The sequence below is a fragment of the Ctenocephalides felis genome, unplaced genomic scaffold, assembly GCF_003426905.1.
Source record: "Ctenocephalides felis isolate EL2017-DRISC unplaced genomic scaffold, ASM342690v1 CF-g0.4_SCAFFOLD_01604, whole genome shotgun sequence".
In the NCBI taxonomy this organism is placed as follows: Eukaryota; Metazoa; Arthropoda; class Insecta; order Siphonaptera; family Pulicidae; genus Ctenocephalides; species Ctenocephalides felis.
In genome coordinates, this window is record NW_020537758.1 from 10,139,619 (window position 1) to 10,164,240 (window position 24,622).

Here is a 24,622-nt window from a genome sequence, read left to right on the forward strand (position 1 = left end):
TAATCTATTTCAAGTAATAAATAAGAATTTAAATAATCTGTTTCATAAATAAATATCTGGATATAAATAACATAGACTTTCACGATTTGAAAAATACAATTAATACTGGAATTAATAAGGAATAACATAAGAGATCTGTTAAAAAAAATGTAACAAGTCTGTTGAATAAAATAAGAATAAATCAGATCTTACGAAAACAGTCTTGTAAATTAGCAGGAATAAATAAAAATCTCTCTCCATATATATAAGTACTTAAAGACTAGGTTCAGATGATCTCTTAACTTAAATATTTTCTGTTAAAAGTCGTTAAGTACTTATCGTATATCACAATCTAAATCTAAAATGATATTTGCAAATGCTAAAGCAGTTTACATGACTTATTCTAAAATAGTTTAAAATATTTAAGCCATTGTAATTTTTCTTACAACATTATTAGGCACGATAGTGTTAAGTTGTAAGGGTAATAGTAGGTAATTCTATATGAGTAACTAACTTATAAAATAGCTGCTAAAAACAGGATTATAAGTCAAATTATTAAGAATTTTTTGAATAAATTTGTAAATTAAAACTAAATATCAATTTAATAAAATCTGAGATAGTTTTGCTTTCTGATTAAATAAAACACTACACTGCAAAAAGCATATAGCAGCTTATTTTAAAATATAATTATACCAATTATTATTATATATAATAATTTTATTTAAGTACTATATTATAAGTCAATAATTAATTATAATATAAGAGATTCTGGAAATATTGTCACGAGAATATACTCTGGTTAATAAATAAAATATCCGTATATATTATTATCTTCCAAATTTGTTAAAAATACTCATTTGTATTAAAAATATTGTACTTGTGTTCAATCTTTGGTTGTATATTCTCTCTGCACTTTATAATATAAAATGAATTTCGGGGTATTAAATAATAATTAGGGTAGTAACCTTATTTTTGGCAACTATTTATATATAAATAGGAAGAATCATTTTCAATACTGGTAAAAAGTTTTGGTTCAGTGAAATCGCTGAATTTGGCATTTGTGTGAGGAATAGATAAGACTTTTCTATTCTTGGTAATAATATTAATAAAAATATGCTTAAATAATATAAAGTACGAGTTCAGATATATTTTGATATCGTGATGTAAATATCAAGTCAATAATAAATGACTTATGTGATTTATAATATAATTGTAAATGTGATTTGTTAACCAGTTAACTGTGGTGCACACGCTAATGATGAGTATATTCGTCAATCTGCGCTAAAAGTACTCAAATTTTACTTTTTTGTTAATATAAGTATATATTACATACGTATTAAATTAAAAACGCATTAAATTCAATAAATATTATAAGAAAGTAAAAGCAGTTTTTGATAAATTATTTTTAACATAAACAGTAGAAAATGTCATTTAAATATCTAAATTTCAATTCTGATTGATTACGTAATTATTTCCACATTTTGAAAAGATTACGCAACTTGCCTTAAGGAAAATTGACACTTTTTATAAAGTCATAGTCTTAAAATTATATGAACATCTCATTTTAACATTCGTTAAAAAAATTCAATTTTTATAGCCAATGGTCTTTTATACGCATGACGAATATACTCGTCAATACACAAAATTCTGCCACTTCTTCATGACGAGTATATTCGGCAATCACAGTTAATAGGTTAATTTGCAGTTATTAAGGGGGTATTCTAGTGTAGAAATTCAAAAAATCAATTTTTTTTTTATTTCATATTTCCAAAGTTTAACTATTAAGAATATGGGTACGAGAAGGTTTTTGAAAATTTGAATTATTTTCGGAGATATAGGCATTTTACTGACTCGGTCTCCATACTGGTTTGGCTTCACGCAAAACTTTAAATGCGTTTTTCTCAGAACTTACTTTTTCAGTACTCTTGTCACGATTTCAGGAGTTCTACTCGACCAATTTATTTGAAATTTTCAGAGAGTCTTGTTTATTGATCTATCTACCGTCTGAACTAGAATCATACCGAAATTCCTATTTTTACTATTTAAAAAAAATCGAGAAACTCAAAAAAACAGTAAAAAAAACCTTTTTTTTTCAAACAGTCGCCAAGTTGTGAAAAAAAAAATTTTTACTCATCGCTAGTTCAGCCGATTGCGACATCATTGTAGATTAATAATCTTTTTATTTTTGCATTTCCGATGGCTAGGAGGGCTGAAATCATGTCAAGACTGAGGTGCCAATTTTTTGAGACCACCCACTTTATCAGCTGCCAGTTTTTACAATTTTCAACTTTTTTATTTTTTAATTTTTGTTTTGAATTTTAATAATATTAATAAACAAGTGGTAAAAAAATGAATAGCAAAAAACATTCATTGCTTTCTTTTACGATACTTTAAAAATGACCTAAAATTAATCGCTCTACACTAGAATACCCCCTTGATAGACAATGTAGCAACTAAGTTTTTTGCCTTCAAAAAATCAATTTATATAGCCAATGGTGACGAATATACTCGTCAATACACAAAATTCTGCCACTTCTTTATAACGAGTATATTCGTCACAGTTAACTGGTTAATTTGTTCGTCGGTTCTAAATAATGTAGTATCTACGCATATTAGAAATATAATATTACTTAGATCTAAAAAATCTGTTTCAAAATATATAAGAACTCGTAGTCTTTTATGTGTTAGGGAATAATAACAAATATTTTTTCAAGGAATGTTTCGTCGAAACATCTATTAATGTTTCAATTTTATCCCGGTAGCGGATACAATGTTAAAATAATCACAGTAAGCAAAAATCCAGACAAACAGGCAATCGTGACAAGCCTATTATGCGCCACAGTATCCGATTTCATCTCTTTATTCAAATTCTTTTCTAAATACAAAGACATTTTACGTTTAGTATAATTAATTTTTTCCATCACTTCAGAAGACCTGTATTTTCCTTCATTTTTATCACATGCTTCAGCATCTTTTCCTAAGGGCACTTGGTACTTATCAGAATTGTTTCTGATGTCCTTGTTGAGTTTGGAGTTGCCACGTTCCTTTGTGGATTCAAAGTACTTGATCATGTCTTTGAGTTTTGAATCGGATGGTACAACTTTCTTGTTGTTACACTCGTATATCAATTCAGTCTCTGGTTTGTCATCATGATCTAAGTCCATGTTCCCATCGACAACATCATAATTATCGATTATATCTTCAGCCAGAGCTTGTTCTATAAAAGCGTGGTTCTCCAGTTGTTCAATGACATATCCCATATTTTCGCTCAGTTTCCTTTTTCCCCTGGCGTCTTCGTCCGCGATTTTATTCCCGTTCTCTATAACCGATCGCATTTCTGGCCTTTGGTGATTTCCGTTAACCAAATCGATGCAAAGTCGTGCCAATACACACAGGGCACTTTTACCGACGAATCTGACCTTGTCCTCAACCGAGATGTCGGGCTCATGTGCAGACGTACATCCCATCAAAAGATCGCGGCTGGGCAGCAGCGTCTGCAACACATACCGACAACCAGTTTAAGACAGGGAAAGGACAAACATCATACAAAACCAGGAAATCACCAGGAAGAGATTGCAATTGAGAAAATAATAATAAAACTGCCAATTGATCTACAACTGCAATCTCTCAAAAAGCATGTGTGAACTTTACCAAATGGCCAAAAGATGTGATGGATTATAGAGAAAACCAAAAACCCACGAAAACATTCAAAAAAGCAACCATATTTATTTAATTTTCCGTGATCACAATGAATGGATTAATGACAAAAACATATGAACAAAGTATTCGAATCTTAGAAGAAATTAAGTTAGTCACCTAATATTAGGTTGTCAAATATCTCCCTTCCGCTTTTTTGCTCTTGGTTATAATACAAAAGGCGGAAGGGAGATATTTGACAAACTTATATTTTAGTTTATTACTGTACATAAAAATATCACTAACCTCCTCAACGCCTATTTTCCTGCAAGCCTCCAGAAAATTGTCAACATTCCTCCTGCACCTTGCCATCGTTAATTTTGGCTAAAAATTGCAAACGAAACTACATTAATTTACTGATATTAAACTAAACTAAAAGTAGCATTTAGCCTTAAGTTGCATGAACTTCCCGAAATATATAATAATTGACTTATAAGTCATTAGTTGATTATAATCAACCGAAATTGAGATTTAGATATTTAGATAATATTTTCAAATGTTTATTTCGAAAATCAAGTTATCGCTTTGAATTAAATATAAATATTTCCATTTCCAATTGAATTTTTATTGATAAGCATGAACTTTATCGCCATGTTAATTTTCATGAAATTTCTACTAATTCGTAAACAACTAATTGTAAACAACTTTCAGCATTTTCTGCTAAATATAATTATAAACAAATTGCAGAATAAAATTAAAATAAACTAGTTGGTATTGGTATTTAGCCTTGAGGCAAGTTACATGAACTTCCCGATTTGTGTAAATAATCGACTTAATCAATAAAATATAAATTAATTTATGAGTGATTAAAAGTAAAACGAACGAACACTCTATACCAAGTAAATCATCTAATTTTCATTTTAACAAACGTCAAAAAAATACTCATTTTCTAAAGCTTTGATGAATTTTTAAAATTCATATTGTCGTAAGGCGGTTATAATTTAGTAAGTCTATAAGACCATGATATCTATTGCCAAAAAAAAAATCATAAGCATTGTCAAAACATTTTTTTCAACAGATGATTTCAAAAAACGGCTCGGTAGATTTTTACCTAAAACTAATCAGTATCATTCCCAATCAATATATTTCGAACAGTTTTTGATTTTTTAAAGTCGATTCGGTAGTATAAGTTTAAATGTGGACGTAAAGTTTAACACTTTTTTTCAAATTACAAAAAAACGGCTCGGCCGATCGTCGCACAAAACTGAGAAAAGATAATCCACATCGAAATACATCGATTGGCTTTTGAATTTTTGAAATCGGTTCTGGCGTTTTTGAGCAAACGTCGATGAAAGTTCTAATTTTGACAAACGCCAAAAAAACGATACTATTTTTTGTAAAATTTGTCGATTTTTTTAAATTAAACGACTGGTCGTAGGGCCGTAATATTTTAGTACGATCTATAAGACTATGGTATTCACCGTCAATAAAAAATCATAAAAATCGTTGAAAAAAAAATTTTTTTAACACTTTATTACAAGAAAACGGCCCGGCCGATCTCTACCAAAAACTAATCAGCACGATTCCCAAACAATATCTTTTAAACGGTTTTCGAATTTTCAAAATCGATTCAGAATTGCGGGCTAAAACGTAGACGATTTTTTTTCACTTTTCTGCTATTTATAAAGAAACGGCTTGTCTGATCGTCGCGCAAAATTGATGAACACTAGTTATCATCGAGATACATCGAATGGCTTTTAAATTATTGTAATCGGTACAGTCGTTTTTGAGAAAACGTCGATTTACGGCAAAAAAATCTGTTCTCGTGCACACACACATACTTTTTCCAAATCTGGTCTCAAACGTCGAAAAAACATAAAATAGCGAATCGGCTTTTTCATAAAAACATAAATTTCTCCGGAACATTAATAAAAACTTACAACAGTGGCACTTGGCACATGAATTGTGGCAACAGCCCTGGGCGAAACCTGGTTTGCCAAGTGACACAAAACAACACCATCGGTTAAGGCTGATCCAAGATCTTGTGGCAGTGTCATTTTTAGACGTGATTCAATTATCTACAACCAAAAATATACATTGGTGTTATATTTAAAATTTATACTATATAATTTATTATTTATGTTATATGTAAAATTTTATTCTTACATTACGTAATTGGTCTATCAGCTCAGTCTCCTCCTTTTGCTTATCAAATTCCCTCTTCATTGTGAAACTAAATTTATCTAATTTATCAGGAGAATTACTCTCCCAAGTAACACTCTTGTTCCCGTTTTTGGTCAAACCATTCCGGTTGGCTACCGGAACGTTATTATGACTTAAAATATTACTAGAATTTTTAATCGGCGAATTCGGCTTAACGTATATATCGTTCTTATTAGCAAATGTTTTATATGGAGATTGGGGCGAATTTTTCACTGAATCCGATTTCTCGTTATCAGGTGATGTCATGGAGTTTATTTTATTCTGTTCAAGTGTGATGTCATTTACAATGTTTCTGGATGGTGTAACTTTTTGCACAGGTTTGCGACTGACGGAATTTCCATTCAGCATGGGGTTGACTGATGCAATTGGGCTTTGAGAACCATTTACACCATTTGGTTGGCCGTTGGTGTAACCGTTCATGTATTTTGAGATCTGTTGCATTCCTTGGTGATGGTTTAATGAGTTTGAGTGATCGTTGTGACTGTAATCTCGCCTGGAACTGAGTGGAGTATTTGGAGAACTCGCAATAAACTTGTGGTCGGGATTTTGGTTCATTAGAGTTGTTTGGAAGTTGGTTTCGGGAGTTTGAGGTGTAGGTGGAGTGTGTTCCTTAGATCTGTAGACTATGTGGCCATCGAGTTGTCTTTGCTGCCTTAGGGCTTCTTTATACTCTCTGAAATAACAAAACAAAAATCAAGCAAATGCAAACAGAAATTTGCAAGTAACACCGTACCTATAAGTTTGTATATTAGCAAGCCTGTCATCCGACAGTTCTCTGTTTGCAGTAATTTCAGACGGTCCAGGTGATATGGTTGATGGTGTGGAACTCCCACTTCGACTTTCACTAGATGCCAAAGGAGCCCCACTCAAAGGTGTTATTGTGTCTTGAGATGAGTTGGAAGACAAAGATGAAGACAAATTTTGATATAAATCAAACGTTTCTGCATTCGCATCTGTAAATAAAATCAATGAACCCTTCTGCATTCGTACGTGAAAGTATTAAGGGGTTACATGGGTTTCCTCGGTCAAAAAACGGTATTTTTTCAAATATGTTTTTTACATATAAAAAATGAAATATTTTAATGATTTTTTTTTATTTAAAAGGTACATATTTATTAAACATTTTGTAAACTTTTCAAAAAAAAAATATCAAAATCGCGGTCATTACGACGCCATTTCCGGCAGTCCGGCTTCTTTCAGGATCATCCGAAATAAAAATAAAAAATACGTGTTTTAGTAAAGACAATAAACTAGGTATTGGACGAAGAAAAAAAGAAAAAAATGAAAAGTGGATTTTTGGCAGATAAAAAAAATGCAAGTTTCGATTAAAATTTCTCGACATTCTTTTTTATTAAATAGTTGTAATTAAACAAAAGGAAAATCCTTCGTTCAATACCTTGTAAACGATATCTCGAACAACTGTGTAAAATTTCATCAAGATCAGTTGAGTAGTTCCTAAGAAATCTTGATAACCGTCTTTGAAAACATAGTTTTGGGAAAAACGCGTTTAAAGTTTTAAGAACCAATAAAGATGAACCTCAAGCGTCCCCTTTTCAAGGCTGTAGCTCCGAAACTATTAGTCGAATCAACTTAAAAATTTAGGACAATATTCTAGAGATGTTATAGAATTTAATAAGACAATTTTTTTTTTTTGATTTTTTGAAACAGTGAAACCCATGTAATCCATTAAGGTGACCATACGTCCCGGATTGGCCGGGACAGTCTCGGATTTCCACCTTGTGTCCCGGGTTTTTCTTAAAGCAATATGTGTCCCGGATTTTGATTTTTTGTTCCGAAAGCCTCGTTTTTTCGAAAATTAATAGTTAAATTAACTAAAATTAAGAAAACAAACTAACAGATGCATTTTTTTTTTAATTAATTACGAAGATAATTGAATAGGACATATAGATCGAAAAATATAAGATACTAGCAAACCCGACGAACTCCGTTTCGCCACCAGATGGTTTCGTGAGAAAGATGAGATGAAAGAAATTTTTTGTTTGTTTTATATTTGAAAAGGAAAAATTTGATCAGGAAAGAAAACCCGACTTATTTTTATATATATAGAAGATAATCTATTTGAAATTATTTAAAACAGTTATTGATTATTTTTATTACTCGAATTTTTAATTACGGTGCGTGAAGTTCAAGAAATTTGCATTAGGGCACGATGCCATGCACCACTAATTTTCTTAGCTATAAAGCTTGCGGAGCCCGAGACCTTTCCAACGAATGCAAAATCGGTTCGTGCGTTCTGGAGTTATTTCGTCAGGAAGGAAAACCCGACTTATTTATATATAGAAGATAATATCATAAATAAAGAAGTATTGCATATAATAGTCAAAGTATAAAGCTTACTAAAACTTCTTACTAAAAGTCCGCAATGATGATAACAAAAATTCATTTAAAAAAACTGTTTTTTCATTGTATCCTTGAGTAGCATTTGTTATAATATAACTAGAAATTGCAGTCCCGGATTTGACTTAAAAAAATATGGTCACCTTATAAGTATGCCAATGTTTTTTTTTTAATTTTTTACCATGTACATCTTCGATCCAATGTTTATCAAAGCCATCACTGGTACAGTACCCGCTGTCCACATGAGGCCTTTTACTTTTCAGACTATCCAATGTATTTGGTTGCAATGTACGATTCGTGTAAGTTTTTGTTGGTGTCGAAATAGGACTTGCAGTTGTACGTGCTATCCTTGCATTTGCTGCTGTCGTCATAGCGATTTGTTTGAAGGGACCTCCACCGTTTTTGATATACTGAGTCTCTAGATATTTGAAGATGTGGACCATTCCTTTCTCGCATAACTATAAAAATCATTATATTAATTCGAAAGTTTTTTTTTCAAAAATTAATAATTTCACTTACATTAGCAGGTGGGACCGTCAAAGGATTATGAGAAATATCCAATTCTATTAAATTTTCCATTAGCCTCATTTCGACGGGTAGCATGGATATTCTATTGCTGCTTAGATTTAATGACACTAATTTCAAGTTTACGACTTCTGCAATTGTAAAAATAGAAATTCATGAGTTAGAAGAATTATAGAGCACTTTGAGTAATAAGGTTCTTTTGAAAAATCAAATTATTATAATACAAAAAGTACAGGTAAATAACAAAAAACTACTCAAATTAACTTTTAAGTAATATGAATGGCCAAATAAATTAACTAATGGTAATGGAACTACCTGCACCGTAACGAAATGTTCGAGGAATATTAAATGTTTTTAAATAGTTTATTAGAAATACTATAACATTTTCTAATATTAATAAGAATTATGTAAACTGGATTACAAAGTTAAAATTATTCATTTAAAGTATGTAAGTGAGCTTTAGAACTTCAGCCAGAATTAAAATCTGAATTATTTTCGATATACAAAAAAAAATTATTTAGACAAAAATTTGAAATAGAAAAAAAAATTCCCTAAAACAATTGTTTTGCCAACACAAGCTGAGTGTTTTTGGATCATTCAAATAGGATGCTCCGTTCTCTAGAAAACTCCGTAACTGCTGGACCTACCTTTGCCAAAAACTAATCAGCACATCTCCCTATCAATAGAAACCGAATATTTTTGGAACCATTTAAAAACATATAATTAGATATATTCACATTATTAAGGGGGTATTTTAGTGTAGAGCGATGAATAGGTCATTTTTAAAGTGTCGTAAAAGAAAGCAATGAATGTTTTTACTATCAATTTTTTTACCACTTGTTTATTAATATTATTAAAATACAAAACAAAAATTAAAAAATAAAAAAGTTGAAAATTGTAAAAATTGGCAGCTGATGAAGTGGGTGGTCTCAAAAAATTGTCACCTCAGTCTTGACATGATTTTAGCCATCGGAAATACCAATAATAAAAAGATTATCAATCTACAATGATGTAGCAATCAGCCGAACTAGCGATGAGTAAAAAAAATGTTTTTTTTTACAAATTGGCGACTGTTTGAAAAAAGTGTCTTTTTTGCTATTTTTTGAGTTTCTTGAATTTTTTAAATATAGTAAAAATTGGAATTCGGGGATGAGTTCGGCCTATAGATAAGTCTATAAATAAGACTCTCTGAACATTTCAAGTGAATCAGTCGAGTAGAACTCGAGAAATCGTGTCAACAGTACTGAAAAAGTCTGTTCTGAAGAAAACGTATTTGAAATTTTGCGTGAAGTTTTTTACTGTCAAAGTGATAAAATGATATGTTATACTTCTGTTATTTAATCTGCCATTCCTGTTACATGCATCGGACATTCTTCTACTTAAAAAAAAACTATTTTCTGATTTTCTCTCTTCCAATCGAGCAGTTCTAGCCTCTTTTGAATTGTTGGATGTAAGTATTTCAGATAGCTCAATACGGGCATTGTATCGTCTTATGGCAAATGAATGAGTTTCTGGCCCAATTTGCATTACCATAAGGGTCATCATTTTTAAAATTGGAAAGAAACCTTCATTGAATATGCAAACAGCAATAAATATTGCTTTTCAAATACCCGAGATCGGGAATGAATATGTTTCGGGGCGAAAATCCAAATCAACAAGTTCAGAGATTCATTATTGTTCTGAGTTCCTGAACCTATATATCGAATTAATAATTCATCTGACGATAAACCGTCTTAAATTGGTCTAATGACTTCATAATGCCTTTTGTCCGATTAGACCCTGCCAAACCAGTTTGGAGACCGAGTCAGTAAAATGCCTATATCTCCGAAAAAAATTCAAATTTTCAAAAACCTTCTCGTATCCATATTCTTAGATAGTTAAACTTTGAAAATATGAAATAAAAAAAAATCGTTTTTCTTAGAATTTCTACACTAGAATACTCCCTTAATATTTGATATTAATAAATCTTCATAAAAAATATGTTATGCAATATTAAAACAAATTAACATTTTTTTTTATCCATCAATCAATCTCACCTAAAGGAAGATACACGAGGGCATTGCTCCGGAGATTGAGAACTCTCAATTTCCTGAGTTCGCCGATTCGCACAGGAAGATGGGCTAGAAAATTACAACTGGCATCCAATTCGCTAAGCTGACTCATCCGCCCTAATTCGTCCGGCAAACTGACCAGGCGGTTGTTCGACACCAGGAGCACCTCTAAGGGAAGGAGACATATTTCGCGGGGCAGAGTCGTCAGATGATTTCGGCTAGAGGTAAAGTAAAACAAGTTGTAAAAAATGGTTAGTATATGATAATATTTTTTTACTACTTACCTTAGATCTAAGTAGGATAGAGACTGTAAGGCGCCGACAGATTCAGGTATGTTTCTGATAGCATTGTGATACAATAGAAGTCGTTCCAGAAAGTGGAATGCAGTCACATCATTTGGAAGTTCGCAAAAGCGATTTTTGGAAAGATCTGGAACACAAACCCAAAATATATAGTCATATAGATTTTTTTTATTTATATATATATATATATATATATATATACATTATTTTCATATCTCAGTCAGGCAGAGGTGCCTGGTATGAGATTATGAAAAACAGTTTTCATATAATATATACATTTCATTTGACTATAATATCTATTTCATTAATATAATATCTATATATAATTAAAATATCTTTATATATAACTTTTCAGTCTTCTTTGTCTTCAATTTCCTTATAGTATTTCTTTATTTTTCTTTTAAATTTATCGTCATCATTGGTCATCTTAATATCGTTTGGCAATTCGTTATATATTCGTTATATATTAGGTTGTCAAATATCTCCCTTCTGCTTTTTTGCTCTTGGTTTATAATACAAAAAGGCGGAAGGGAGATATTTGACAACCTTATTTTATATAATGAAGATTTTTTTTAATAAATAAAAATATGTATGTGAATCAAATCAAAATGAAAGGGAAACTTGTTTGCACCTTTCTGGAACGGTTTTTGGGTTATTGGCAAAACTATAGTCAAAAAATGACTATTATACATGAAAAGGATAAAAAACGTTTTAAAAATTAAAAGAATTGTATTTAGTTATTATTAGATATATTCGGTTATTTCGTTACTTGACTTAAATGGCAAATATTCAGGTTGAAATTTATGAAATATGTTTAAATAAATTTATATAATTGATTGAAAATTATCATTCGTTAATGAATAATCGCGTTAGTATTACAATTGATTTGTGATGAAACTTTAATTATTATAATAAATTTATTAAAGATCATTAATTACAGAATGGTAAATTTAAAGTTAACATACGACCGTTTTCTTATATAATGGCACAAATTTTTTTCAACGAAATTTAATTGATACATTACCAATCAACATCAATTATTTAATTTAATTTAACAAGTTATTCATTCGTTATTTTAAATATATCACGGTTTATCATGACATTTTCTCTGAAATTCTTCTTTCTATTGTGTTCAATGTGAAAATTGTTGTGTTCATGTATATCTTGATTTATGTCTATTGTTGCACTTGTTTTAATTTGGTTAAATTTCATTTTGTGTATTAGTTTGCATTTCTCTATTTTAATTATGTTATTTAGTGAATGATTATTTGTTTCTCTCTGTAAGTATTTGGTGGGTGTTAGATGTGGAAAATTATATGCAATTTTTGTGGCTTTATTCATTATTCTCTGTATGTCATTTAGGTTAGCTTTAGTTGTTTGGCTCCATATAAAATTATAAGTATTATTTGCGTTTTGAATTAGTATTTTATTTTTTTTGCCGAAAGAGTGGATCCTTTTCAATGCCCCTGTTAATGTTTCTATCTTTCTTTTTATTTTGTTTATATGTTCTGTCCATGTCAGTTTTTCATTTATTATCAATCCTAAGTATTTTATGCTTTCCACTTCTTCTATTTCTCTATTATTTACTTTAATATTTAGTTTAGTGTTCTCGGTATTTTTTCTATGTTTGAAATTTTCCTTCGTGTAACTTTTATTTTTATTTTTTCATTGCCTTAATGGGCTCAATTCAACATTTGACATTTGGATGACCCCAAACGAACAAGAAGTCGGGCTAAGGAAATAATTTCATTTAATCTTGAAACATGTAACAGCAATTTTGGAGTTAGACGAAGTGCTCTGACATTTCGTATGCGGCACACCTGAACCGAGAATAGAACTTAAACCAATTATATTAATAGGCTAATATATAGGTAAACTGGGGAAAGGCGTATATGACTTACGATTAACGGTATAGTTATAAAATATATACATTTACACAGAATAAAAATTTTATTTATATATGGGATAATATTTATATTAATTTATAATAATTATCACACTCAAATAAACCAAAAAATGTTCAATGCCTGCGGTTGCATACCTTATAAATACTACGTAACCTAGTGGGGCGCATGGCATAGTGCCTTAAGGCAAATTGCTGGAACTTCCCGTACCAAAAATGATTTTTTTTAAAAAAAGATTAACATTTTTGAAAAAAATTTACTCTGAAGAAAATAAATTTTTGAGAAACTATAAATTTTTGACAAAAATTTACTTTTTTTCAAAAAAAAAAGACTTTTTGAAGAAAAATTTATTTTGAAATATTTTGGAAATTCTAAACTTTTTTTTAAAAGAAATCGTACTGCTTTATCTGCATAGAGACAAAATATCGAAGCGCATAAGTGCCGCGTCGCCGTCTAACGGATAAGCATTGGTACGGAACCCATAGGAATGTGAACAAAATTTATACTTTTTGTTAAAATCTCTATAAAATATCTGATAATTTGATGTGCATATGTCTAATGATCATTTTTGACCGCCAGATGGCATTTTTTTTTTTACTTTTTTTTACTAGATCTCCGAAACCGCTAGACCTGCCTTCATGAAAATTTGATCAGTTCTTAATTGCTTGTTGATACAAGTAAAATGTTTTTTGAATTATTCAAATCGGACGCTCCGTTCTCTTAAAAACTGAGTTACCGTTTATAGCACTTTTTGTCCCATATCTTCGGAACGGCTAGACCTGCATTCGCCAAAAACTAATCAGCACATCTCGTTATCAATACGAGTCGAATGTTTTTTGAATTATTCAAATCGCTTCATCCGTGTTCCCGAAATCGTCGACGAAAATTTGTATCCGCACACACACACACACGCACAAACACACACACACACGCACAAACACACACACATACACACACATACACGCACAAACACACACACACATACATACATTTTTTCTAAGGTATGCCAAAATATTCAGAAACCTCGGAAACGTAAAGATATATAAAAATTTTCATTTTTGATTTTTTTGCGATTACCATAACTTGCCCCACGGAAAGTTAAAAATTGATAATTATCTCAATTTTTTATGATCTTTGTATGAGTTTATTAATGAATTCTAATGCAAAAAGAAATCGTGCTATCGCCACTGAACCATTAAGAAAGTCTAGCAATAAGTGGCCATAATTATTAAATTTCTAGGCACATTCTCTACGTTTAACAATACATTAACAAATGATAATGAGCAGCTGCGACCTTATTAGTCAAAAGCGTGATAACACAATATCTGCTCCAGAGAATTTCTAACAAACGGCATGGTATAAAAATAGAAAATATTATTTACAAACTGTTTTGTAAATACTCAAATATCTCTATTATCAAGGAATTTTTATCAACCAAATATTATATTACCAATCGTGTTTATTACCAGGAAAGCATGATAAGAGTGTAACGTCTACCGATTGCGGCATTTCTGCAAAGTACAACATCGCATAAATTCGCATGGATATCTTTCATTTTCATCGCCTCAAGAAATCCACGAAGACCACAACGATAAAAGTAAATAAATAAAATACATTTAGATAGTGGTTGGAATATCATAGCTGGCGTGAGATATTTTATTACCGTCTGTCCTGGCTTGTGTTCGCGGAAGCCGCTCGCTAACCCCTGACACCAGTTATGGACATACATCTGCCGGGGAAGGAATATCAAACTTTTCCAGGATAATTGACAGTATTTAGTACGATTTTGTATGAAAACCGCCAGATGACAGCCTTGCCATAACATTGGTCTTTACTGCAGAATCGCACCATCGAGATCGACTCAGAATTTTTGGAAGTAAAACTACTTTCGGCGCGACTAGGGTGCAAATCCCGAACTGTTCTTCACTCGCTCTCGATGAGATCATTTCTATACTGGTCGATTGTGATTAGCCGTCGTATTATTATATTATATTATTAGTATGTGCATAGATAGATAGAATGCAACGGAAGTGCGTTACGGTAGATAAGAGTCGAGTGCCAATGATTCGTCATTCGCTCTCGATGATATCATTTCTATAGTAGTCGATTGTGATTAGTCGTCGTGTATGTGAATAGAGATCTGTCGTTGTATGCGTACTGGCATCAACGTCGTATGCGTACCGTACAAGGAAATCGGCATAAGTAAATAAACATTTTAAAGTTACATTGTAGTACAAATCTTGATTTAATGCAAAATTTGTACTGAATCAGAAGAATATTTTACCCTGTTTCTTGAAAATAATAAAACAAATTAAACATTTGTGTACTAAATGTAAGTTTATTGATTACAAATTATTTCTATATTATTCGTAGTTTCTATAAATCTTTGACGTTATTAAAATGAAAAATAAGTTCAAGCAAAACAGATATTACAGCTGTTCAAAGAATGAGATTATATCGCGAGCGAAAAAGTAAAAAAAATACAAGCAGTCAATGAATGTATGTTAATTTCAACTACAGGAAGTTCTTCAAACACTAATACATGATGAGTAAATTTGCGAAAATAATATTTATTTAAGCGTGTGAACAAATATTATAGAAGTTATTAATCAGCAATCACTTCATTGTTCTAATAAAGATTCATTCCTGAATGCTAATTACAATGATAAACCGATCATGCAATATTTGAAGTATGACTTTAATAACATTATTGTTTTTAAATATTATACATATTTTTATTGCTATTATAAATATATAATTTATAATTTATCATTATATAAATATATATAATTGTCGACACTAATGAATGTGTGCATCACGAGTGGTACCATATTGCTAATAAACATTATTCAAAATTGTTATATGATGTATTTATTTTTACTCAACTGAAATTTGCTACTTTGTACAGTAACAAATAAGTTTTGGTTCAATCGCGTGTGAACCTTGCGCGCATTCTTTTTTTGTGAAAACTTGAACAAAAAAATTTGTACTTTTTGCTAATTCTAAAGAAACTCCTCAAATGTTTTCAGAATGTTATAATTCAAAATATTTTGAAACGTTGAGAAACATAAAGTTCGGATTTTAGGTTGAAACCCTAAATTTCTCCTTCGGTTAGTTTAACATAAATTTTATAGCCATTTTGATTATTTAATTACAAATCGGCAGCGCTTTGAATCCAAGCCAAGAATCTCAATAATCCTTAAGAAGATCTCGAGAATCTCAAGAACCTTCAGAAACAAAAGAGTATCAAAAAACTCGAGAATCTCAAAATGTCAAGAATATCGTCAGATAGCTCAAGAATTTCTAGAATCTCAAGAATCCTAAAAAAAAATCTGAAGAAAATTAAGAAAATCAAATTAGGAACTCAATAATCTGAAGAAAATCAAATAATCAACCTATAGATATCCATCTTGATACGTCAAAAATATAACGAATTTCAAGAAAGTCAAAAAACTCAAATATTCAATAATTTTGCGAATCTCACGACTCTAAAAAAAAACTCAGAGTGAACCAAAAACCCAAGATTCGCAAATAATCATTTATTATTTTTAACGATTTATTACAATATTTAATATTTTACAGTTACAGTTTGAGAAATGGCTCTTTTACAATATACGTGACTCCGACTAGTATTTGTGGCGCCAAACACAGAGGCGCCCGCCGTTTGCAAAAATAATGTATTCATTCAATCACATTGTTGATGTTTAGGGACTAATAGTTCGGTAGAACAATGGAGTCGTTTTATAAAATAAATGTACCATCAAATAAATACTATACCTTTTTGGAAAGTGATACGAGATACATTTCATAAATTATGGCAAAGAAAATTTAAGAAAAACTTGGATATCACACCCACAATATAAAAATTAACTTCTTAAAATAGAATACAAATCGTTTAAAATGTTACTAATTAAACCATTGCTTGAGAAATTTTAATGAATTAGTTTGTGTAAGCAGAGCCAACAAAAAATTTATCGCAGTCTCAAGATTTGCTTCTGATATATTTTTTGTATCTTTAAAGCTCACATATGATGTTACCATATGCACATGGTATATGAAAATTTAATGTAGACTCTTGGGTTAAATTAATAATATAAAAATATATCACATAAAAAAATGTGTATGTTGAACTTTGTCTTAGCAAGTTGCTTAAACTCGAGCAAAAACTGAAATTTAGCTTAAGCTAAATTTTGGTAAAATTTTCTACTGCTTTTCTCGAAATTCAAGCTTTTTTCGCTATCCCTAAAAAGTAATCAATGAGATTTATAAAATTGAGATCTTTCTCAATCTTTACAGACTTCCAATATATGTAAATGTTCAGGGTTTGATACCTATATCGGCCAGTTTGATATCAAGCAGTAGTAACATCAGATTTTCACTTGAGATTATACTCAAATACAATATCGAGTCCAAATATACATAAGTCAAAAACACTAATTAAGTCTGGTAAAAAATATATCACAATTAGAAAGAGCACCTACAGGGTTGCCTTTTAATATCCATCTATTAAATTTAAAAAAAAAACAGATTGTCTTCATATAAGAATAGACTTATTGAAATTCAAAAAAACAAAAAATAGAAATTTTAATTTTATTCTTCAAAAAATAGAGATTTCATTCTGAAATACAAGTAATTGTGATTATTAGCGAATATTGAGACGATACAATATAAAACTAAAAAAGCATGAAGTTTTTTGAATCAGTCAAATCAGATGCTTAGTTCTCTCAAAAACTGCTATTTTTTGCGCATTTAGCTCGGTATCTCCAAAACGGCTGGACCTGCCTTTGCCAAAATCTCATCACGACTTCTACCCGTCATTACGAATTGAATGTTTTTTAGATCGTTTAAATCGGATTTTTGGACGATTACAATTTACTTACGCTACGGAAAATAAAAAAAAAAAATAATTTAGAAAAAATCATTCTATATTTCTTTACACTAGTTATTCCTCATATTCCCATAAAAATATTATTTAAAAATTACTTTTATCTTTAATCATTTCTTCTCCCCAGCTCTTTTCTGTGACCCACCCAAGTATAATATGAAAACGTCTAAAAAAATTATACACCATGCCTCATATTTAAAAATAACTCAACTGAACATCATAATCAAACAACCTTAAGCGACTTGTGTGCCGAGCTATTTTTATAAAGAAGGTTACCATTTATGGGGAAAAAACGAGCCAATATATAACAGTAGAGAAATATCACCAATAGAGACAAACACACTCTCGTGATTATGTAGACGCAAAATACCCGAAGGGCATTATGTTTTTTACATAATAATTTTCTACCTTTGTGTATTCATATTGAAATTGAAGTATAGTCACCTTTTTGTCTCGTTTTGTGCCTGTATAATAAGTATGGAGCCATAGAGATGTGACATGAAAACATAATCTATAAGATTTGTATCTGTAAACACAGGAAATTCATAGAACTTCTGAGCACGCGACATAATCACATAAAATGCATGTGAACGAACTCAGAAGACCTAAGGTAAATGGTAAAGGACAGATTTATTCATCAAGTTCCTCCCACAGGACAATCGAAGAGATTTTTTTCACATTGTTTTACATTGCTGCAAGAATACCGAGAAAGAGCTATTTTCAGTTGGCAACAAATTTCTATCTCTATTTTCAAGTAAAAAATGATACCAATACTTCTTGATTTCACATTCAAGTTCCTACAAAATTATGCAACGTTTATCAAAAAAACCTGTATATTATCCTTTAACAGCAACTTTTCTATATACAAAATCTATTCTACTATTCATGGCAAACCTGACATTCCGGTTCTACAAAAGCAAGGGAAGAAGTCGTAAATGATGTAGTAGGCTAAAAACATGAATAGCATAATTTGAAAACCGTTCTTGTAATGATATAAGAATAAAACATGTATAATATATATATATATATATATATATATATATATACTTGGTATATAAGATTAATTGCTCAAATTGCGAACTTTTTTATATCGGAGAAACTAGCCAAAAAATCCCAAACAATTTAAGAATTAAGACAATGTTAACCGAGCACATTAAAAATTTAAACCATAATATAGATTTTTTCAACCCAAAAATTTTACATTTTGAAGAGAACGTAATTAAAAGAAGATTCGCTGAGGGGTTGTTTTTGCAATTGCAAAACGACAGGATCATAAACAAACGCTTCGACAATACGGCCTGAACGAAACAAACACGTGGTTCCTAAATAGCGTGTCAAAATTTTTTTAAAAACTACAAGATCCCATTTTTCGTAAAATTTGAGCACATGCTAAAAATTGCTTCAAGAAAAAAATGTAACATTTCTATCTTAATCTCCGAACAGTAAATACATAATTTCGACAACTTGTTATAGTTATCATGTTTATTTGTATGTTTTGCCATCTGTGATGTTAAAAAATACATATTTTATCAATGTGCACATACTCATACCATAAAATTAATAATGTTTCATATGTTATATCAGGATACAAAATTGTAAGTGTTTTATTATTATTGTTGTTGTTTTTTTATGAAATCCTTACATATGATTTATTTAGTTTTTATTTTTATAGTTAAATTGATTGCCACTGAATAAAGGCTAAGATGCTAGCCAAAACGTATGGATTTTAAATAAATAAATTTCAAAAAACCCTAATACTATTTTTATTGATGTAACGCTCGACTTTTTAACTCAAATATATATATATATATATAATAGTTTAAAAAATAATGTATATGCAATTTTGGACTTATTGCGTTTTTATTAAACAAAATTATGTAATTTCATCTGCCAAACACATATACTGTATCTTAAGTTATTTTAATTTCTGGCATAACTCAGCTACTTTTTGGCAATAATAATGTGTCTACATTATTACATTTTTCTTGTATATTATATTCTGATATTATCTAGTCTCATAATTTCAGCTAAATTCAAATTTCAAATGAATTCACATTTCTAGCAGACGACAGCTCAAATGTTTTCAATGTCAAACAATGATAAGTGTTTTTTTTTAAATTTTGCCATTTAATTTTACAATATTACTATTGTTTTATAGTTTATTAAATCTTAAAAATTTCCATTGACAAATTCTAAAAAGAATTATCAAAATCCGAATAACCATTTAGAAGAAGTATCAAATCATACTCCCGTACAGAAGAATTTTATATATAACGTATAAATAGAGTTAAATAAAATTACTTGAATAATAAAAGAAGATCATCTAGAGTATTGGATTCTAAAACCATAAATCTTTTCATCTGACAGCAAATCAGAATTTGTTTGAATTACTGTCACAAGCTCCGCTAAATAATGCGAATTCTTCTATTATTGACAATTTGTGTAACAGTATTTTTAATATCGTTATCAAAGAAGCTTTCATCGTGTCATGTAGACCGTATCAAATATCCGATTGTTGACTTCATGTCAATTTGCTTTTTACGCGATAAGCTGTGATTATCTGCATTCTGAACTGGCTTCCAAGAAATTGCGTCCAAGTCATGCAATTGTACCGTTTGGTAAAAGATACCAGAAACATCCAATAATATTCACAGACTTTCATATATATTTTTTATTTAGACCCAAAAAATGTTTGGTTTTCTGTTTTTACTCTATCAATTGGCATGTGTTACCAAGTAAATACTGCTGGTGCCTTCTTCTTCGATTATAAACTAAGATAATCCTATATGCAACATGCAAGGTCAAAGAACGTTTGCCATGCATTCGAGGAATATAAATAGAAAAGAGGAGACACATAGTAGTACACATGAGGCAAGAAGAACGTGATTTGCTTTGGCTTTTGCATGCAATAAAATAGTACTTTACACCACGTGCCCGTGTCATTAACTAGATCGTAATAATACTCTCAAAATGTTGCGAAAAAAATCCGTCCTAACATTGTCAATTATCCTCTACAATTTTCAATGATTTTTAATGTTTAAATGTTTCTTTTCCCCTGGACTTTTATAAAATCCATTTCCACTATGTTTCCTTTACAGAAATACTATCTACTATACATATGGGTGTGTGTTTTGTGTGAGTTTCAACTTAAACAGTGCCCATTCTTGTTTTGTCGGATGATTGATATATAAACGAACAAACGCAACGGACGTCAATGATCGCAGGCTGCATTTTGTAAATATTTAATGTTTGAACAGAGATTATAATACGTGTCATATATAGATATGCGTATGTTCGACGAAACATTAAAAAATACATAATAAAATGATACATATGAAACATTAGTAACAGAGACTGAACGAGATTCACTCACATTTTACTCTAGTCCAAGTTTCCTTTATACTCCTTTATAAAATCTTCCATTCTGCTGAAGCTATTAAAAGCATCAAGCTACTAAAAAACCAGCAACCCATTATTACCATGACGGCATGTCAGCGAAGTAAAGGCCCTTCAAGAAGTATCCAAGATTAAAATTACTGCGGTGTGACCCTAGAGTCAAGACCCTTTGTAATGTTTTAGAAGCCTGACGTTTATGGTTCACAGAGTTGAAACATGGGTAAAAGACAGACAATGCTTCATTTATTTAACACTGAAACAAATGTTTCATTAAACTCTCTGCATCCAACTATTGTTTTTGTATTTTGAGCCAAGTAATATAAAGGAAATCGAATCCTAAATATTACTTCTTACGATAACAAATACGTGATGTGTAACCATTATTTCTCAAGATTTATTTATGAGTTTAGTTACTCCATGTTTAATAATTCATAAAGCAAATTTATCACGTACGATATTGTTAGAACCGGAAAAATATAAATATGACCCCATAAAGAATTGATCGCCTATAGTAGTAAGTATTGGTTAATATTCGTGATACGATTTTATATTGGGCCATAAAAATTGTTTTGCTTTCATAAAAGGACTAATCGACAGATGAGCTGAAAATATTAGGTTGTCAAATATCTCCCTTCCGCTTTTTTGCTCTTGGTTTATAATACAAAATGGCGGAAGGGAGATATTTGACAACCTAATATTTCATTTACACTATCGTCTATTTTAGGCACGAATATATTATCAAATTTGTTCCACATCCAACAAGTTATTACGTTCGATTTTATTATTAGAATGAAACAATTATACATATGTATCTTTTACATCATGAGTTAGTGTTGGAACTAAACAAGTAAAACTTACAAGTAAAAGAGGTCAATGGAACATGGCTAAATTAACCATCAGAAATTATTGTCTATAAACTGGCTTTATCAAATGCAATTGTTCGTCGGATGATCTGATGTTGAATTAAAGAAACTACCAGTTGAGCAATTGAACTAATTAGATAGAGATTAATTAAATTACATATGGAGGTAATTAAGGTCTCTATCTGCAGTCTGCACCCTTTGGAAGAATGGACAGTGGCAAATTTATTTGTTTCGATATTTATCCTATTTTTTTAATTATTATATAACCAACATTTTTTTTATATTTCATGAGTAAAAAATCAAATCACTAATTATTAACTTCCCGTAGCGTAAGTTATTGTAATCGTCCAAAAATCGAAAAGGAAATTTTTTGCATTTCTTCACGTTTCAAAGATTTCTAAACATTTTGGCATACCTCAGAGAAAATGGATGTAAAGCAATGCATTATTTCGTCTACATTTTCGGGCGCACGGATCAACCGATTTGAATGGTTCAAAAAACTTTCGATTCCTATTGATACGGAGATGTGCTGATTAGTTTTTGGCAAAGGCAGGTCCAGCCGTTCAAGACGGAGCAAGACTGCAGAAAAAAACAAAAGAGTTTTTGAGAGAACGGAGCATTCGATACGATTGATCCAAAAGTCATTCAATTTGTCGTAATGACGGGCAAAAGTGGTGATTAGTATTTGACAAAGGCAGGTCCAACCATTTCGTAGATAAAAAAATCAAATCACAAATCTATGTAATAGGAATGATTGTATCTAATGAAACATAAATGTGTTTCAATGCTGAAACAAAAATGTTTAAGAAAATGTTATTCTCTCTGTTTCATTTTTAAATTTAAAATTTCTAGGGAAAATAACTTCAAATCTCAACACTAGACATTGGCTACCAAAATTACTGAGTGCCCTTCTAGACAAATAATTTTTTTTAATAAAAATAGAGTTCCAAAGTGCTCAAACTTTTCATTCAAATTAATAATTCGAATAAATTCAAAAGTGACAACTCCCAGGAGGTTTGCGTGGCACGACAAGATAAATTATCCAACGCAAAACTGAAAGTGTAGGTATATTTTAGTCTAACATAACATGTAATCATTTAAAACTTTTTTACAGCCGTATAGAATTATGAAAACCTGTTAAAGAATTTTAACGAATATAATTGCTCACAGTCCATAGTCATGGAAAATTAACGATTGATGCATATCAAAAACAAAAGCAAAAGTTTCTCGAGCAGTACAGATCCAAGTTTGAAAATGTCTGAAACCACGCCAAGTTGCAAATGGATTACATTTATTATATTTTCAAAATGTAATTGACTTCTGTTTTCAATCAACAGCAATCAGAACTCAAAGAGTGTTATAAAGCCGCATTTTTACAGAACAAAATTTTTATTTATTTCCCTGGGTCCAACTATCCTTCCTCGGCCTACATTTTCAACAGTAGTCGTTTAACCAACTATGTCGTCGCATAAATCTAATTTATATGCATTTGTATCTTTCACAATACGATTTTCAAATGAATTTCCGCAAATGGATGAATTACATCCGTTGTACACGAGATAAATGACATCTTCATATCGCTAATGGCCCTTTACGTCATGCCCGAGTTGATTTTGTGCTCACAGAAATAAATCAACTGTGATGGTAATGTAATGAGAAAATTTAAATAGTAATGTTTTAATTAAAGACGATAGTAGATAGAATCGTACTTCGATATTTTTTATCATCCTTGAAGATATGAGAGCAATTGGATGGTTGTAACAGAAGGCAAGTTAAGGGGCGTCCGTAAATCAAGTGAGACTTTTTTGGGAGGGAGAGGTTTTACAAAAAATCACAAATATAAAGTGGGAGAGAGAGGGGTCTAAGTGAGATATCACGTATATTTTTTTTACCTGAATTTTCAAAAAAGAACGATCTTTTCGTGAGTTCGTTCGAAAAATTTTGCATTATTAAAAATACACGTGATTTTTGTTAGAGGGGTTTAATTTTAATATCGCGACATGTCACCAAGGCGAAAGAGGAATCCCAAAATCACTTAAAAATGATGACGTGATTAATGAAAGAGGGAGGTGGTCCCAAAAATTCCCAAAAAAAATTGATCACGTGATTAATGGAAGGGGGAGGGAGTCCCAAAATCGCAAAAAATGATCACGTGATTAATGAAAGGGGAAGGAGGTCCAAAAATCCCTTAAAAAATTGATCAGGGGATTAATTGACCCCCTTAGAATCACAAATGATAAACTTAGATAATGATAGAATCTGGATGTAGAGCAATGAATTAAAATAAAAATTCAATTTTTTACTAACAAATAGTAGTTAAAAGATGTTTGAATCTGCTGAGTCTATGAACATAAAATATGTGTGTCAAAGTAAAGAAAATTTAACATTTCAATCTTTAACATTTTTAAAATACAACCATATAAATTTCAAGCTGCGTGGGTCGCTCGTAAAAAAACAGATTCGAATAAAATAAGTAAATTATGTCTCAATTTTAGAAGTG

The 24,622-nt window shown here is 30.5% G+C and overlaps 2 protein-coding genes across 2 annotated transcripts in view; both read right to left on the minus strand.

The window, feature by feature from the left end:
• LOC113372334 (leucine-rich repeat and calponin homology domain-containing protein 3-like) overlaps positions 1-24,622 on the minus strand; it is a gene marked incomplete in the record, with an annotated part of 107,817 nt that overhangs the window by 53,315 nt on the left and 29,880 nt on the right. The window contains 8 exon segments of the mRNA XM_026612659.1: positions 3,923-3,999; positions 5,556-5,693; positions 5,782-6,511; positions 6,572-6,791; positions 8,378-8,654; positions 8,716-8,852; positions 10,758-10,990; positions 11,057-11,201. Coding sequence (XP_026468444.1) covers positions 3,923-3,999; positions 5,556-5,693; positions 5,782-6,511; positions 6,572-6,791; positions 8,378-8,654; positions 8,716-8,852; positions 10,758-10,990; positions 11,057-11,201 — 1,957 coding nt within the window.
• LOC113373330 (leucine-rich repeat and calponin homology domain-containing protein 2-like) overlaps positions 2,730-24,622 on the minus strand; it is a 51,645-nt gene continuing 29,752 nt past the window's right edge. Inside the window, exons 2-10 of the mRNA XM_026613640.1 lie at positions 11,057-11,201; positions 10,758-10,990; positions 8,716-8,852; positions 8,378-8,654; positions 6,572-6,791; positions 5,782-6,511; positions 5,556-5,693; positions 3,922-3,999; positions 2,730-3,473 (exon numbers count right to left, since the gene is read on the minus strand). Of these exons, the coding sequence (XP_026469425.1) occupies positions 2,730-3,473; positions 3,922-3,999; positions 5,556-5,693; positions 5,782-6,511; positions 6,572-6,791; positions 8,378-8,654; positions 8,716-8,852; positions 10,758-10,990; positions 11,057-11,201 (2,702 nt within the window). The remainder of the gene's footprint in view (positions 3,474-3,921; positions 4,000-5,555; positions 5,694-5,781; positions 6,512-6,571; positions 6,792-8,377; positions 8,655-8,715; positions 8,853-10,757; positions 10,991-11,056; positions 11,202-24,622) is intronic.